Below are 19,434 nucleotides of genomic sequence, written 5' to 3'. Positions count from 1 at the left end.
GCCTTAGCTATAACTATAAATAAGACCTTGTGCCCATTCCTGACTATTTTCTTAAGTTTAATCGATAACAGTAGGATAAGTGTGAAGTATATTTTTTGTTCTTTAATGCATAGTAAAAATTAACCTCCAGAGTTACACATTTATATACTCTTAACAATACTAAAAATCTAAAATCATTTTTCTTCCTCCCACTTCATTTATGTATTAATATTTTCCTATCTAATAGTTAAAAACTTTAGTGTTATTATTTGTAATTATAATTTGTGTAAATTATAATTTATAGTAGGTAAAAATATTTAATTGGCATAATAATTTACATATCCATAAAGAGCAAGTTTCTATTTTTTTCACATACTTAGGCAAGTTCCTATTGTTTTATTTCAAATGTAGATGTTCTTTGCCAATTTTCTACTGGCATTTTCCTCTTTTCTTACATATTTCTAAAAGGTCTTTATATTTAATACATATTAACATGATGATTTTTGTCTGTATGTAAAGGTCAAAACTTTTTCCTATTTTTTAATTAGTTTTGCCAATAAGTATCATATTTTCATAGATATAAGTAATTTCATAAATTTTAGAATCATTTTCACTGTCACTATTAATTCTTACCTTCTTCCGTTATCTCGGGTTGTGTTCCAGTGAGTGATAAAGTTTGATTAACCAAACAGGTTAATGTTGAATTCTCTGATAGATTAATATGGGCATCAGTAGAATACTTGTAACTGTAAGAATATCAGGACATAAATATTTGTTCATATACTGAATATTTTTACTTTTCCCAAAAACACAAAGAAATTTTACCCTGTTTGTGTCTGCCTTTTCTCCAAATTACCAGAATCCTCTACTTCAATTGTATGACCTGTATTTTAGAAGAGATTATGGGTGAATGTGAAGTGGGAGTGTCCACTCAGAAAAGTCATTCTTCGATGTCAGTCCAGGACTGATTGTATTCTGGTCAATACTGTATTCTTGTTTTACCTTTTTGTTTTTTAAACTTCTAACTATAAACTTTCTGATAATTTACAATGACAGTTGATAAACTTTAGAGCAGTGTTTTCTAAATCAATCTAAAATGCATGCCAGTTCATCTACATTTTCTATTAATAACCTGTTATTCTTTCACACACACACATAAACACACTCTCCCTCTCTTTCTAATTCCTATCTCTGCAAAACTTAAAAACAATTATAATGCACCTCAATTTGATAAAACTTCTTAGGAACAACAGAGATAGAGTTAGAATAGGGACAAATTCTGATCCTCTAAACATTGAGGTACCCTGTAGCTCTGTGGGCAGCCTAATGTATGTCAGGTATTGTGCTCAGCTGCAAAAACGTAGAAATGAACAACAGCTTTTGTACTTAAGACTTTCACACTAAAATAGACAGATATGATAAATGATATAAGTTTCATACACAAAGTTCTGAGTTTTCATAAAGGAAAAAGGGATGATCAGAGTTGCTTGAAGGTGGAAAATAGAGTGGATTGAAGAAGATCTCACCATGAAGATGACACGGGAGAAGAATATTAATGAGGAATAGGAGCTTAATAGACAAAGTAGGGAAAGTGTTCAAAGGTATTGGAAGAGTATATGCAAAATTATGATATATTATGGACATTTAGTGAACTGCAGGTTTAGAATGTGGTCCTCAAAGATGGGGAGCAGCAGAAGATCAGTCTGGGAAGATAACAACCAAATAAGTGAGCACCATGCATGTGCAAATGACTATAGGTATAAACCCACAGGCAAGGGGCTTTTAATATTTTGACTGTCACTACTAATAAGACATGCATTTTACATTACACACACACACACACTCACTCACAAATGTATGTACAGGTAAAATGCAAGTTTCTCAGAAAAGTATTTATCCCCATCTACATTGTACTTATTTTATTCTGGCCTATGGGAAAAACGTTAATTTCAATAATCTGAATTGCTTTATTGGTACAGAATCTGAAGTTTGAAAAACTACTCTAGGACATCAAGTTTTAAATAGGAGTAAAATAATTAAATACACATTTTAAAGTATTGAATATGAGTTAGAATAGATGAAATTGGAAGCAAAGTCCAGACCAGAGAATGAAGCCTCAGTGTAAGGACAGTGGAGCAGTCCAACTTTGATAGACTGCAGATAAAAAAGGAAGATTTGGGTGATTACCAGGTATCCATGTTTCAGTAAATAGACAGCCTAGGACAAGGTCCTTGGTTTTAAGTTCCTTTTGAATAAAGGAATCGTTACGAAAGAATGAATGTGAAAAATCTGAACTGGTCTTGGAAAAAATGATGAATTCAGTTCTGAATATATGGATGGAAAAGGCCCGTGGGACACGAAGTTGGAAATATCCACAAGCATACAGATCTTGAGTACTAGAAAATGTCAGCATATATTGATGATAGTTTTATTTAAAGCATATATTCCATGAAAATTAAGTAGAATGAAAAGTTAAAAAGACTAATGGTGGAGCTTAAGAGGTACTGAAATTAGGATGTTAGCCATGAAAGAAAATGACAGGCATGCTAAAGAGGGCAGAGATGGGAAATAAATCCAGCGAGGGCAATATGTTAGAAAGAGGAAGGAGAAGAATCACAAGGAAGAAAGGTTGTCTCGGAGGCAATGTAGAGAAAAAAATGAGTTAATGTGGTAACCTAATGGTGTGACTGCTGGATTTGGCAATGAGTCAATGATTCCTTTGCCTGGCAGAAATGGCTTGCTCTTTCTTGATACCCCTTTCCCTGAGTAATTTAAGTTGAAACTTTTAGCTGGGAACATGGAAGAACTGTGCATCAAAGGTTCTGGCCATGGTGATTGGCCAGAAGGATTATGCTTCTAAAAATATTTCTTCTTAAGCTACTTCCTATGTGTGCTTTTCGCTGCTTCTCCTTGGTCTCATCTCTTCTGATATCCTGTTGCCTGGAACAACACTGATGCAGTCTGGGGCCGTGAGGACAAGACCATGAAGGGCAAAGCAGTTATCGCGCTTCCTTGGACTGGCTACATTAACTCTGAGGTGAGAAATAAGCTTTTATCTTATTTAAATCATTGCTATTTTAAGTTGTCTCTCATGAGCATCTGACTCCAACCTTGACTACACCATAATCTTAGGAAATTTGCTTCAGTGGAAAGGCCATGGAAAAGCCCACACTGTAATGGGTTGAGCGAAAAAGTCTGAGTATAATCCTAATCTTATGTATAAAGATGCGAACTATTCATGTTGTACTAAAAAGTCATTAAAAACATTTATTTCAAATGAAACTGGGCAACTTATTTAGTGCTAGCCATATCTCAAAGACAATGAAAGCTATAGTGAATGAAGCTGTTAATTGTTTCATAGAAAAAAATACCAATTACTATACATAATGAGTAATCTTCTCAAAAGGTGAGACTAGCTCTTTAAAAGAAAAAAATTATATTCCACAACTAATTTACAAGTTAATGAAATTTACAGCACAGGGCTTTTAAATACTCACTATCCCATAAAGAAATGTGGTAAAGCTGTCATAATGCTTCCGACCCCCATAATGAAAGTACCAATTCCAATAACCTTCGGTCTGTGTACTTTGGATCCATAGTAACTCACGAATACAATCACAAGCAAGTTTCCTACGGAGAGAACAAAATTATGTTGATATGATTCATCACAATGAATATTGACTGAGTCCAATTTTGTATCCAATGGAAATGAAGGCCCCAGAATGGATGCAAATAGAGAATAAGATAAAATACCTTTTCCCCAATGATTCATTTAATGGAGAAGGCAAAACTTACCTACGTGAAACCAATCAGTGGAAAGTTGTGGAGTTATATAAAATAAGTTTTAGAAAACAACTTATTATGCAATATTAGTGAATCAGCATTTTATTGAAGAATTTAGAGTTAACTTGGATTGCACTGGAATGGAGAAAAATACTCCTGATCTGAGGGAAAGATATTCATCAATGTATTTATTTATTCTTTCCTAAAAATAAAAAGGGGGACATGAAAATAGAAGAGAGATTCACTGGAGAAGAGGAAGAGGATTTAGGGGGAGAAAGAAGGGCCTAAAAGGGAAGAAAGGTGGAATGAGTCAGATCAAATTTTCCTATATACATACATGATTATACTACAGTAAATTTAACCTTTATGCATATTCAAAATGCACTAATTTTAAAAACACTATAAACAGAAGAAATATCAGTATATTAGAGGCAAAGGAACAGGAGGAGAAAAGAGAGGAAGGAAAGGGTAGTACTGGGGACTGAATTGGAGCAAATTACATTCCATGCTTTTCTAATTACGTCAAAATTAATCCTAATATTATGTGTATCTATAATGAACTAATAAAAATGTGTAAAATTTTTATATTATGTGCCTGCTATGGTGCTTGGTTCCAGAAATAATTTATAGATGATATATAATCAATAATAATAATCAATAGATAGATAATCAATCTTGGAACCTTTCCTTAAGAAATTCACATACTAGTGACAAAAACTGATAGATGAATGGAGGTACTGTTAAGCCACAGGAAGAGAGACTTTATATTAATTAAGAGACTCAGGAAAATTTCCAGAAGAAGTCCCTTGAGATTTAATGTTTAACATCTATATTATTTAGTTTAAAAAGGAGAGAAAGAGTATTCCAAGTGGAGAGAATCACCATCAATCCTGGCCATCTGGCTATACGTATAATAAGCAGATTTACTGAGATATATATATATATATATAATAAGCAGATACCAAGATTTACTGAGCATTTCATAGAAAAAAAAAGCTTGACAGAAAAGCGCCAAAATGAACCAGTAGATAACAAAACACATGAAGAAATAGTAAGTATAAAAATAAAGAGGAGAAACTTAAAAAGTTCAGTTAATAGATACAAGAGCATGTTTACCCATAAAATCAGAATGAGAGACTAAAAATAATATAGAACAATAAAGTACTGTTGTAACTTTAAAAATAGACAAATGTACAAATTATAACTTTATATGATAAGTTGGAAGATATAAGCATATGGAACATACAGCAAAGGAAATAGAAATTTAGAAAGAGAATTTTAAAGAGAAAAACAATCTAGAAAACTTAATAGTTGTGTCATAGATGTTTCAAAAGAAAATAGAGGAGAAACAAATAATAAAGAGGAAGTAAATTTCTTGAACTAAAAGTAAGACTTCAGCCTTTACATGAAAAGTTCTTCCATTTCTCCATTCGAGGTAATACAAAAAGATATAGTCTTCAATACATGCTAGTAAAATTTCTGAGTTTTGAGGATAAAAAGGAGATGCGTATTAGTGCATACTAGTAATTATTTGTAACATATATATGTTATTGAATTTTATGAAACAGTAGATTAATGTTATAATATTCTTATAAAAACATTTTGATTGTTTAATTTCATACCCAAATTATCACAGTAAAATAAACACATTCCCAATAAGCAGGGGATATAAATATATGTTGTATGTTCAATTTTGTTTCTGGGAAAAAATAACCCCTTGAAGATATAGTCCACAGGAACTAAGGATGAAACGTGAAGTTACAAGATTCAAAGATCAAATGTAAGCAAATTTGTAATGCTATTCAAATAAATGCTCATAGATATGTCTTCTGTTATAGTTACTTTAAAATACTGTCATGTATGTTTTACATGAATTTTAAAAATAGGCAAACTTGTAGGAAATATTTGCAATATATATGACAGACATAATTTGGGGGGTCTCCAAATAATTAAAAAGTAAGAAGAAAAGGGAAAATTGAGCAGAAGTAATAAACTCCCAATTCACAAGATAAGAAAAATGTTCATTAATTACATAAAGCTTCATGATTATAGAAGACATTCAAATTAAGACAATAAAGACATATCTTCCATGTTTTTTTAAAAAAGACTTTTAACCTTAAAGAGTAGAAATCTAACATAGTTTTGTTCCAAATCTGTTCTTTTATCCACAAATCATATGAAACATAGTCCTTTTTCAACCTTTCTTCACATTTGGGCAAATGGAGAGAGGGCAGGTTAAGCGTCCCAGGGTGTGAATTTGAAACAATGAGTTTATGTAAGATCAGTCTTCCAACACTCTTAATAACTAGGATTTTGTTTTGTTTTGTTTTTGCATTACAATTCTTATTACACATATAGAGCACAATTTTTCATACCTCTGTGTATAAAGTATGTTCATGCCACTTTATGCCATTGTACATGTACTTTTTTGCATTACAATTCCCAATACACATATATACCTTATATACAAACAGAGATATGAAAAATTGCAGTATGTGTATATGGTGTATTAAGAACTGGCATTTTGAACTGAGTGATTCTTTGTTGTTTGGGGCCATTCTGTACATTCTGGGTGTTTAACAGTATCCTTGAACTCTACCCCTAGGTACTAGTAGCACCCCCATCCCCAAGTTTCAACAGCCAAAAATGTGTCCAGATGTTGCCAAGTCATCCTTGAGGAATCAGTTTGCACATAGTTAAGAACCAGGGTTGTAGATCATGTGTGAAGTGTTTTACTCTGTAAGTCTAGTTATTAAGATAGAAATACAATTACCAATTTCAAAGCCTCCATCAATTAAACCAGCAATAGAAGAGGATATGTCAAATCTTCTTTCTATTTGAGTAATGGAAGTTTTCATAATGACTCCACCTAGTGCTTTACAAATGAAGCCTAATGACATAGCTCCCAAGAAAATCTAAAAAACAACAACAAAAAAAAAAAAAAAGAAGAAGAAGAGGGAAAACTGGTTAAGCAAAAAACTATATAATGTTTATATGAATATGGAATTAATATAGCTTTTCTTTTTTACTTGAAAACATTATTTTATTACAAAAAGCATACCTATCTTTTCCCTACAGCAATCAGTGCACCTCAGCCCTTTTAATGTTATCTCTACACAGATAAAGCACCATTTTCCAACTAGGTTACAATATCAGATTACACTGAAAGTTGTCATTTTTCAACAAATGTCATTAATTGATTTATTAAACACTAAATGTGTTCTCAATTTGCCATGATGGTAAGGCATTGTTTATTTCCAAGTGAATAGCACGGGCCAGCTGAGGGGAGTGGCAGAACATTCTCAAAGGTACCTTCCAGGAAGCCAGTTGGAACTTTGAGGCAGCAAGGAGAAATTTAATGAATAACAAAATCGACCTTGCATCTAAGGTGAAGTGGCTATAGACTTTTTAAAGTTTCAGTTTCACTTGAACAAAATTGACTCATCCTTTCCTTTACAGTCCACATTGTTATCCATAAGCAAACTTCTTTTTGCTCTCTTGCTAAAATATGACCACATTATGGAACACATGATTGCAACTCCCCAAATTCAAATGTTGAACCCTAATCCCCAGTGAGATGACACCCGGAGCTGGGGCCTTTGGGAGGTCTCCTGATGAGGTTAGGGCTCTTGTGAGTGTTTGCAGTGTCCCTCTGTTACGTGAGAGCACAGGAAGAAGATGATCACATCTAAATCAAGAAGAGAGCTCTAGTTAGATTCTAACCATGCTGGCACCTTGATCTCAGACCTCCTACATTCTTGAAATGTGGAGAACAAATTTTTGTTGTGTAAGATATCCAGTCTGTTGTATTCTACCAGCCTGAACGAGAACTAATGATCCCTTCTCATTTACCTCCTGTGCTTCCAGTGGTCTCCACCATAATGTCTAGCTTTGATGATTAAAATATTCTCCTGATACATCTTTATGCTTCTGTTCCAGTTCCACTAAAAGTCTGTTCTCAAACCAGTAGCTAGAGAAATTCTTTTAAAATAAAAATTAGACCATACTGCCAATTCCTGCTAGAATGCAAACCTTTTCCAGGTAGGAGGTTTTGCTCATTCAATGCTATATCCCAGTGCTTAGAACAATGTCTGGCACAAAGATAATCAAGAAATATTATTGGGCTTTTGTTGAACCAATACTAGGCCACGTTTGGGAGTTACAGACAAAAGGCCAAACAGACATTTGCATAACCTAGAAGATGTATATATGTTCTTTCCTGCATCACAGTCTTTCAAATTATACATGCTATCAATGAAGATGGAAAAATTGAGAAAAGCTGTCAAATAATACCACTTATTAGATACAACTAAAAAGTAGATAAAATATAGAAAATCATCTAAAAATGGAACACCAACATGGAAGGGTATCAAAACTAGTTTTGCTAAGTTGATGGTGGGAATAATAAAATTCATAAGACAAACACTAAGTTGATCATGGTGTTAGACAAAAATCATGAAAATTTTCTTCCAGGACAGTCATTTCCTGACGTCTTGTAGAAAAACAATCTTTATATCACATAAGAATTATGAAAATTGTTCAGGGCCCAATCATTAAAAAAAAATCATGTAATTAATCCTGGGTCAGGGATGGTGGTAGAGAGAACACCTGGGAGGGAACAACATCAGCAACATGGTAGGACAGGAACCCAGGACCCTTCTCTCCCACAATACATAAATTTAACAACAAATGGACCAAATGCCCTGTAAGAACTCCAGAAACCAATTAGGAGTTTCATGTAATCCATGCTAGTCTAGATATAAACACATGGAAACCTAAAAGGAAAACGTATGACTCTCTGCTCTCTCCCTTGCACAGTGCTGTTGGGAGAAAACATTCAAATTCCCTACATCCAGTGTTTGGACTTCTAGTGGGGGCTTTCCAAGAACTGGTTTCTGTCTTGCCTCAGCACTCAAAAATAGGACACCAGATTGGGGCTCTCTCAGCAATGACAATTGATTAAGCATCAGTCTGTAGTACCACATAAAGACAGCAGATGGAGCACCATTGCCACAATTTGCTACATCGCTAAAGAGGTCACAGTACCGCTGAAAGACACCAGGACCTTACCAGGGAATGGTTCTAAATAGTAACTAGTAAAATTTTTCAAATAAGAGACTATACATACAAGCCTAGAGAGGTTAGAAAAGAATGCACACATAGAAAAAGCTTAAGAAAGCTTCAGTATCGAGAAAGGCTGAGTAGAGGAAAATTTCTCCTTATAGAAAACCAGATTACAATGTTTAGAAGAATTGGCTGATTCTTTGAACACTGAAATCCAAACAAACAAACAAACAAAGACATACAAAGAAACAGGGAGCGTGGACACGTTTAAATGAACAAATTATATCTCCAGGAACTGGCCCCCAAAAGTAAAAAGCTAGGAATTGCCAGAAAGGGATTTTAAAATTCCTGTGAAAAAATGCTTAATAAAATAAAGAGAGCACAGATAGACAACTAAATGAAATCAGAAACATGGTACATAAACAAAATGACAATATCAATGATATACAAATTACAAATGACCAATGAAAATAAAGAAATATAATAACTGAATTGAAAAATATGCAAGAGAGGGACTCAAAACACTGACTTGGTCAGGCAGAGGAATCAGTGAACTCAAGGACAGGTCTTTGAAAATTACTGAGAGAGAGGAGCAGAAGGAGGAGGAGGAAAATAGGAGGTGGAGGAAGAAAAAGAATGAAGAATCTAAGGGAATCATGGGACAAAAATCAAGCAGAGCAAACACATAGAGAAGGATAGGAGGAAAGAGTCAAGAACTTTTTTGAAGAAATAATGGCCTCTAATTTCCCACATCTGGGGAGAGAAGCAGACATAAAATCCAAGAAGCTCAAAAATACTTGAACTAGGATAAACCTAAAGATATCTACCCCGTGGCACATCTTAAACAAATTGTTGAAAGTCATAGGAAAAAGAGAAATAATCTTGAAAGTAGTCAGTAGGAAAGCTTTTCATCAGGTAAAAGGGAGCTTCTATTACACCAGCAGCAGATTTCTAAACAAAACTGTGGAGAACATGCTATGGTTTGGATGTGAGGTGTCACCAAAAAGTTCTTGTGTGAGTCAATGCCAGAAGGTTAAGAGGAGAATCAATTGTTTATGAGAACCTTAATCCAATCAGCGAATTAATCCCCAGGTGGGGATTAACAGAGTTATAACTGAAGGCGGGTAGAGTGTGGCTGGAGGAAGTGGGCATTGGGGATGTGGTTCTGGGGTATGTATTTTGTATCTGGTGAGTGGAGTCTCTCTCTCTGCTTTCTGATCATCATGTGAGCTGCTTTCCTCTGCTACACTCTTCTGTCATGATGTTCTACTTCACCTCGAGCCCCAAGGAATAGAAGCAGCTATCTATGGACTGAGAGGTCTGAAATTGTTCTGGTTGAGTCTTTTAGTCACAGTAGCAAAAAAGCTGACTAAAACAGATGAGAAGGGAGTGAGATGATATATTCAAAGTACCAAAACAAACAAAAAAGAAACTGGCCAATCAAAAACACTATATTCAACAAATCCACCCTTCAAAAATGAAGAGAAGTCAAGATTTTCTCAAATTAGCAATATCTATGGGAGCTCATCACAACATTTGACCTGCTGAAAGGAGAGGGCATTAGAAGAATGTTTAAAAGCAACACAAAACAGTATGAAAAATGTACATATCTCCTGGTAAAGATAAATACATAGGTAATATGGAATCTTGAATTATTATAATGTAGATAACCAAATCGCTTGTTAATCTGGTATAGAATATTTTAAAGAGCACAGAAAAGGAGTTCAAGATGAAAAAACAATGTTGGAGGTGTCACAATACCTGACTTGAAATTATAATACAAAAACTGCATGGTACTGGCATAAAAACAAACACAAGACCATCATACAGAATTGAAGACACAGAGACAAACCTACACATCTATAATCATCTGAACCTTGATAAAGGAGCAAAAAACATTCATTAAAGAAAAGACAGCCTTTTTAACAAATGGTGCTGGGATAACTGGTTATCCATATGTAGAAGGATGAAACTAGACTTTTATCTCACACCCTGCACAAATATCAACTCAAAATGGATCAAAGACCTAGGAATTAGACCAGAAACTATGCAACTCCTAGAAGAAAATATAGTGTCAACATGTGAGTATATAGATACAGGCAACAACTTTCTCAATAGGGCCCTAATGCTGAGGAAATAATGATAAGAGTTAATAAATGGGAGGCATCAAGTTAAAAAACTTCTGCATAGCAAAGGAAACAATTAGGTATGTGAATGGGAGAAAATATTTGCTAGCTACTCTCCTAACACAGGATTAATATCTAGAAAATATTTTTAAAAACTAAAAAAAATTAACACCAAAAAATCAAATAACCCAATTAATAAGTGGTCAAATGAATTAAACAGACACTTCTCAAAAGAAGAAATACAAATGGCCAACAAATATATGAAAAAAATGTTCAATTTCATTAGCAATTAGGGAAATTCAAACCAAAACTATACTGAGATTTTATCTCACACCAGTCAAAATTGCAGTCATTAAGAATACAAACAATAAGGCAGAAGCAGTGGCACAAACCTATAATCCTAGCAGCTTGGGAGGCTGAGACAGGAAGATTACAGAATTCAAAGCCAGCCTCAGCAATTTAGGGAGGCCATAAGAAATTTAGTAAGAACCTGTCTCAAAATAAAAAAGGGTTGGGGATATTGCTCAGTAGTTAGGTGCCTCTGGGTTCAATCATCAGTACTAAAACAACAATAAAATACAAATAATAATAAATGCTAGAGACAATGTGGAGAAAAAAAGGAACACCTTTATACTATTGGTAGTATTACAAATTAGTACAACCACTATGGAAATCAATATGAAGTTGCTTAAAATTAGGCATGGAACCACCATATGACCCAGCTATACCACTCCTTCATATTTATTCTAAAGAATTAAAGTCATTATACTATAGTGATACATGCATACCCATGTTTATAGCAGCACAATTCATAATAGCTAATCTATGGAACAGGTCTAGGTATCTATCAATGGATGAATGGATAAGGAAAATGTGGTCTATATACACAATGGTGTGTATTCAACCATAAATAAAAGTGAAATTATGTCATTTGCATGAAAATGGATGGGACTAGAGGCCATTATGTTAAGTAAAATTAGTCAAACTCAGGATGTCAAGGGTCATATGTTGTCTCTTATATGTGGTATTTAAGCAAAAAAATGCAAGATGATTCAATATATGAATTGAATCACCATAACATCTTAACAAAATTTAGGACAAAAGACTCATGATTACCTAATAAATGCAAAAAAGTTGTTTTTGTAAACTTTACCACCTGTTGATGATAAAAGTACTGAATAAAGTAGGAAGTGGGGAATGACCTCAACATAATAAAAGCCATATAAGGAAAGCTCACAACTAATATCATATTCAAGGGGGAGACTGGTAGTATTTCCTCTAAGATCAGAAATTACCACTAATATTCAACCTAGTTCTGGAAGCTCCAGCCAGAGCAATTAGACATTAAAAAAAATGAATGAAGAAACAAATAAAAGGCATCCAAATTTGAAACATTAAAAATCAGCAACGTTGCAGGACAGAAAAATTAACATTCAAAAATCTGCTGTTTCTATACACTACAATGCACAATCTAAAAAGAAAATTAGAAAACAATCCCACTTAGTACAGCATCAAAATATATATAATACTTATAAACTTAGGAATGAACTTAACCAAGGAGGTGACAGATTTGTTCAATGAAAACTATAATATTGATGAAAGAAATTAAAGACACCATAAGTGAGAAAATATTCCCTGCTTATGGATCAGAAGACCTAATATTAAAATGTCCATATTGTCCCAAACTATCTACAGATACAATGCAATTCCTATCAAGATTCTCATATTTTTTTTTTACAGAAAAATCTGAAATTCATTCAGAACCCAAAGGCAACCTGAATAGCCCAAATAATCTTGAAGCAGAAGTTAATGCCTTACATTTCCTGATTTCAAAATATACTACAATAGTAATTACAAAGCATTTGTAATTAAGATGGTGTTTCAGTGGCATAAAGATAGATCTATAGACCAAATTGGACAGAGAAGGGATCCCAGAAAAAACCCAATGATTGTCACTGAGGATGCCAAGACTACATAATGGAGAAAGAACAGTCTTTTCAACAAAAGGTGCTGGGAAAAACTGAATTACCATATGTAAAAGAATGAAGTTGCATCCTTACACTTTACACCATATAAAAACAAACTCAAAAGGATTAAAGATGTAAGTAGAAGATCTAAAACTCTTACACTACTAGAAAAAAAAAAAAAACAGGGAGAAATCTTAGGGGCATGAGATTTACCAATGATTTCTTAGATATGACACTAAAAACATAGGCAAAAATTAGGAAATAGGCAAATAGAACTACCTTAAGCTTAAAAACTCTGCACACGGAAAAACTTAACAGAGTGAATAAAATAACCTATGGAGTGGTAGAAAATAATCACAATTTATATATCTGACAAAGGGTTAATATCTAAACAATGTAAAGAACTTACATGATTTAAAAAAAGTATTTTTTTAAATGAGAAAAGGACTTCAATAGATATTTCTCCAAAGAAGGTATACAAATAGCCAATAAGCTCAGCCTCAGGGAGATGCAAATCAAAACCACAATGAAATACTGTCTCATATCTTTCAAGATAACCACTAACCAAAGAAAAGAAAATAGTAAGTGTTGGTAGGAATTTGGAGAAGGTAGTGCTTGTTGGTATAAATGTAAAATGGCATAGCCATTAGGGAAAAGACTATGAAGGCTCCTCAAAAAAATTGTCATATAATCCATCAGTCCTTTTCGGTATATTCAAAAGTATCCAAAGCAGGATCTTGAAGAGATATGTCATGTTCATTGAAGTATTATTTACAATGGACAAGAGGTAGAAGCAACTCAAATGACCATTCACAGATAAATGGTTAAAGAAAGATATATACATACAATTTAATAGTATGCAGCTTTAAAAAAAAAGAAGAAAATCCTACTACATGCTATAACATGGATGAACCTTGAGGTCATTATATTAAACCAAATAAGCCAATCAAAACAAGAGAGATAGCCAGGTGTGGTGGCGCACCTGAGGCTGAGGCAGGATGATCTGGAGTTCAAAACCAGTCTCAGCAAAAGTGAGGCGCTAAGCAACTCAGTGAGACCCTGTCTCTAAATAAAATACAAAATAGGGCTGGGGATGTGACTCAGTGGTTGAGTGCCCCTGAGTTCCATCCCTCGTACCAAAAAAAAAAAAAAAAGAAAAGAAAAAGAAAAAGGACAGATGATATATAATTCTACTTATAAGAAGTATCTAAAATATTAAAAAACTTAGGGACCAGGAGTTGTAGCTGAGTGGTAGAGTGCTTCCTAGCATGTCTGAGGCACTGGGTTTGATTCTCAGCACCACATATAAATAAATAAACAAAATAAAGGCCCATCTCATCACATCTAAAAAATATTTTTAAAAACCTTAGAAACATAAAGTAGAAAAGCTCTTTCAAAGGGCTAGGGGTGGGCTGAGGATGTGGCTCAGTTGGTAGAGTACTTGCTTTGCATGCTCAAGGCCCTGGGTCCAATACTTAGCCGCCCCCAACCACCAAAAAGAAAAAAAAAAAAAAAAAACAGGGCGAGGAGAAGAGGAATTGTATTAAGTGGGTGGGTGTAGAGTTTCAGTGTTGGAAGCTGAAAATGTTCTAGAGGTTTTTTGCACATCAATGTGAATGTACTTAACACTACTGATTTATAAACTATGTGAAACAACAAATGTAATGTTTGTTTGGTTCTTTTTTGGTACAATTTAAAAAAATATTTTTTTTTCAGTAAAAAAGAAATATGGGTGGCTTCCTGTTGAAAAATATACATATCCGACTGGGTTTGCATAATTGTGGGCAGCAGAATTGTGGTATATTACTGAAATCTTCTAATTTGTCTCCACAACTGCTTTTCACCACATTGCCATCTCCCAATCTATCAAGTCTTGTATGAACTTAAAACTTCTCAATGAATATTCCCTCCTCTATTCTTTTCTACCCTCCAGTAATTCAGTTTTTTTCAACACAAAAGCTACCTTTGAATTGTCACATTCCATCAGATTTCAACAATTTGTAACTAAAATGTCATATATTTTGTTAAAACTTTCATGATCTCTTCAGTTATAATTGTTATCAAAGTTTTTTTGCGGGGGGAGCAGTTACTGGGGATTGAACTCAGGGGTGCTTAACCACTGAGCCATTTCTGCAGCCCTTTTTTTTTTTTTTTTTTTTTTTGCATTTTATTTAGAGAAAGGGTCTCACTAAGTTGCTTAGTACCTCGCTAAATTGCTGAGGCTAGTTTTGAACTCACAATTCTCCTGCCTCAGCCTCTTGAGCTGCTGGAATTACAGACATATGCCTCGGCACCTGGTCATTATGAAAGGTTTTACAAAACCATAAAAATCATCTTCTCAGTGAATATTTGTTGCTTTTTCTGTGACATCCAAACATTTTTTTAAAAAATAATTTTTACATAAAGGATATGATATAAATTTGTCATTTTAACTATTTTAAGTATACAACTCATTGATGTTATTTATATTCAAAATCACCACTATCTATTTCTAAGATTTTTTATTACCTCAAATAGAAACTGTAACCATTAAGCAATAACTTGGCATTCTCCCTTCCTCTAGTTTCTGGTTATCTCTAATTTATTTTCTGTCTCAGTTAATTTGCTTATTCATTTGTTGTTGAATACTTGCGTTTTTCCACCAATTATAAATACTGCACTGAATATTGTGTGCAAGTATCTGTTTTAGTCCCTTTTTATAATTCTTCAGGGTATGTACCCAGGAGTGGAATTTTGGGGTCAAATGGCTATTTCTATGTTTAGCTCTTTGAAGAACGGCAAAATTCTTTCTCATAGCATCTGTGCCATTTTTTATTTCCATCAGCAACGTACAAGGGTTCATTTTCCCACATCTTCACCGACATTTACTTTCCATTTAAAAGTTATTATAGTCATGCTAGCATGTGTGAAGTGCTACTTCATTGTGGTTTTGATTTGCATTTTCTTAATGACTAAAAGATATTGAGTATCTTATCAGTGCTTATTAGGATTTTCATATCTCCTTTAAGAAATAGTTATACAAGCCCTTGCACATTTTTTTAATTGGGTTGTTTTTCTTATTGAGTTGTAAGTATTCTCAATATATTTTGGATTTTTATACAGTATCAAAAATATGATTTGCAAATATTTAATTTTCAGTCCATTCTGTAGATTCTTTTCACTTTCTTGATTTTATATATATGTATATATATACATATATATATATGTATATATTTTGCCCAAAAGTTTTAAAATTTTCCTAGTTCAATATTTGTAGTTTTTTTCCTTCTTTCTTTTTCCCACAAACTTTTGATATATCTAAGAATCCATTACCAAGGTCATTAAGACTTACATCATATTTTCACCTAAGAGGTTTGTGGCTTTCATTCTTAAATTTAGATCTATGATCTAATTTGAGATAATTGTATATGCTATGAGGTATGAGTGTCTATCTTTATTCTTTTCCTATGAAAATCCTGTTCTCTCAGCCCAATTTGTTGAAAAGACTACTCTTTGCCCAATGAATAAACCTAGTGCTTTTGTCAAAAATCAAGTGGCCATAGATGTATGGGACTATTTCTGGACTCCTGGGTATATTCCATTATTTGTATGTTTACCCTACTGCCAGCACCATACAATTTTGATTACTATAGTTTCCAAGTCTGCTTGAAATAGAGAAATAAGAGTCTTTCAACTTTTTTCACTTTTTTCAATATGGTTTTGACTATTGGGATACTTTTAGAATTCCCCATGAATTTAAGGATTGGCTTTTCTATTTCTCGGGGGAAAAAGCTATTGAAGTTTTGATAGGGACTGTGGTCAATATGTGGAACAATTTGTATAATATCAATATTTTGATAATAACATCTTCCAATCCATAAACACTATTTAATCTCAGTGCTTGATATTGATTTATTTAGGTCTTCTTTAATTTTTTTCAGCAATACTTTGTGGTTTGCAGTGTACTTTTTATTACCTCCTTGCTTAAATTCATTTTTAGATTTTTTTCTTAGCTATATCATTGTGAATGGGTTTACTTTATTATTTCTTGAATATTCCATGGCTGGTGTGTAGAAACACTATTCATGTGATTTTTATACCATTAAGTATTGTTTAGTTCATTTATTATTACCTCTAATAGATTGTGTGTGTGTGTGTGTGTGTGTGTGTGTGTGTGTTTTCTTTGGGATTTTTATCCATTTAGGAACATTTCACCAGCAAATAGAGATAGTTTTCCTTCTTTCTTTCAAATTTAGATGCTTTTTATTTATTTATTTTTTTATTTAAAGGCTCTGGATAGAAGCTGTAATGCAATATTGAATGGTCACTGTTGAAAGTGGGCATTATTGCCTTGTTCTGATGTTAAGAGGAAGGCTTTCAGTCTTTCAACATTTAGTATGATATCAGTGGTAACTTTTTATAAATTCCTTTATTATGTTGAGAAAAATTCCTTGTATTGCTGGTTTTATGAGGGTTTTTTAATCATTAACAAGTGTTAGCATTAGTTGAGGTGATCTTGTGGGTTTTGTCTTTGTTTAATTAATGAACTATATTTCATTGATTAATTTTCTATGTTTAACCATACTTGCATTTCCAGAACAAATCTCAATTTGTCATGATATATATCGTTTTAGTATGTTGTTCGATTTGGTTTGATAGTAATTAGTTAAAGGTTGTTTTTAAAATTTAATTAAGACTTTATTTTTAAAGCAATTTTATGTTTACAGAAAAATAGACCATAAAGTACAGAGTTCCCACAAACTCCTTTTCTCCATATACATTTTCACTTATTATTTAGTCTTGTGTTGCTGTGGCACTTGTTTATATTGATAAGTCAAGATTGATACGTTATGCTAACTCAAGCCGCTACTTTACAACACTCTGTGTTGTACATTTTATAGATTTTGACAAATATATGATGGTCTGCTTACTGTATTATGCGGGATAGTTTTCCTTTCCTAAAAACATCATTGTCGATTTGTTCTTCCTCTTCTTTGAGCAACTGCTAAACTTTTTGTTTTCAGAGATTTGATTTTTTTCAGAATTTCATATAGTTGGAATCATATAGTATGTAACCTTTTAAGAATGATGCTATCACTTAAAATTTCACTTAGCATGATGTTCTCTTGATCTACCCATTTACCAGCAAATGACATATTTCACTCCATGTCTCTTTATGGCTTGATTTCTTTATAGCCAAAAAAAAATATTCCATTGTATAAATGTATCACCATTTGTTTGCCTATTTGCCTATTGGAGGACATCTTGGTCATTTCCAAGTTTTGGGAGTTATGGATAGTGCTGCCTAGACAGTTAGGTGCAGGCTTTTGTGTGCACATAGGTTGCCAATTGATGTTAAGCATTTTTTATATGACTACTTGTCATCTGTCTATCATATTCAATGAAGTATCTTTGGATGTTTTCCAAATTTTATGATTTGTTTGCTTATTTTATTTTTTTTAACTTTTAGGGTTCTTTGTACATCTGATATTGTACATATCATCCCACTGTCTTCTCATCTCCATGGTTTCTGATACAGTAATGGTTATTACTCTTAATGAGAAACACTTACATATGATGAGCTGCTTCTCTTGCTACTTTTTAAGAGCTTCTCTTTTTCTTTGACATTTAATAGGTTGATTATAAGTGTCTCAGAGTGAATCTCTGAATTTATTTTACATGGAATTCCTTGAGCTTCTAAGGTATTAAATTCATATCTTTTATCAAATTGAAGAAAATAGCCATTATTTCTTCAAATATTCTTTATTCCTTTGTTTTTTTCTCTCCTACCTCTGAGACACTCATAATTATTGGTTCATTTGAAAGTAAAGAAGGTTCTTACCTTTTGTTCATTTTTCTTTGTCATTTTTTTCCTTTCTTCTTCTTATACTTGATAATTTCAACTGTCCTATCTTCAAGTTTACTAATTCTGTGTTCTGCCTGTTCAAATCTGCTGTTAAATCCTTGTCTTGATCAGTTCAAGCTGATATAACAAATTCCCATAGACTGCATAGTTTAAAATACAAGCATTTACTAGTCTTGGTGCCCATCAACTGATGAGATGAAAGCTGAGGGCCTTCTCAGGTCTCTTATCTTTTATGTCACATCTTGTCCTGGACACACACATAGCTTTCTAAATACCTCCATGTACATGGTTGCTTATGAAGGTCTTTATTTTCCAAAGAAACTCTTCCCTGGCTTGTTCTGCTTCTCTGAAACTAGAGACCAGAGACCTACAGAGAATGTGCATCTGTCTTTAAGACTACTGCTGATGGGGGAGGGAAGGTGGCAAAGGTGAGCAAAAGTGCAAAGTTTCTCCCTCATTTTTGTGGTGTCTTTTCCTTGACTCAGTGTTCACCGAATTGCTATAAAACTGTGGCTGTTTTCCAGAGTTTTAAAAACTTGGTTCTAATGGCCTTTGTCAATTTTCCATCTTTATGTAAGAGAACAGGAAATTGAGAACTGCCTGCTTTACTATTATTCTGTTATCACACCTCCAAAAATATTCTTTAAGTAATTTGACCTTGACCAAATCT

The 19,434-nt window shown here is 33.3% G+C and overlaps 1 protein-coding gene across 1 annotated transcript in view; it reads right to left on the bottom strand.

Moving 5' to 3' along the window:
• The window catches only part of LOC143398403 (solute carrier organic anion transporter family member 1B3-like), an 83,751-nt gene that overhangs the window by 47,815 nt on the left and 16,502 nt on the right, over positions 1 to 19,434 (bottom strand). Inside the window, exons 2-4 of the mRNA XM_076855348.1 lie at positions 6,536 to 6,677; positions 3,477 to 3,609; positions 613 to 725 (exon numbers count right to left, since the gene is read on the bottom strand). Of these exons, the coding sequence (XP_076711463.1) occupies positions 613 to 725; positions 3,477 to 3,609; positions 6,536 to 6,677 (388 nt within the window). The remainder of the gene's footprint in view (positions 1 to 612; positions 726 to 3,476; positions 3,610 to 6,535; positions 6,678 to 19,434) is intronic.

This window comes from Callospermophilus lateralis, chromosome 4, assembly GCF_048772815.1.
Source record: "Callospermophilus lateralis isolate mCalLat2 chromosome 4, mCalLat2.hap1, whole genome shotgun sequence".
Taxonomy (NCBI): Eukaryota; Metazoa; Chordata; class Mammalia; order Rodentia; family Sciuridae; genus Callospermophilus; species Callospermophilus lateralis.
The sequence above is the reverse complement of the archived record's forward strand: the minus strand, read 5'-3'. Positions and strand labels throughout refer to the sequence as shown.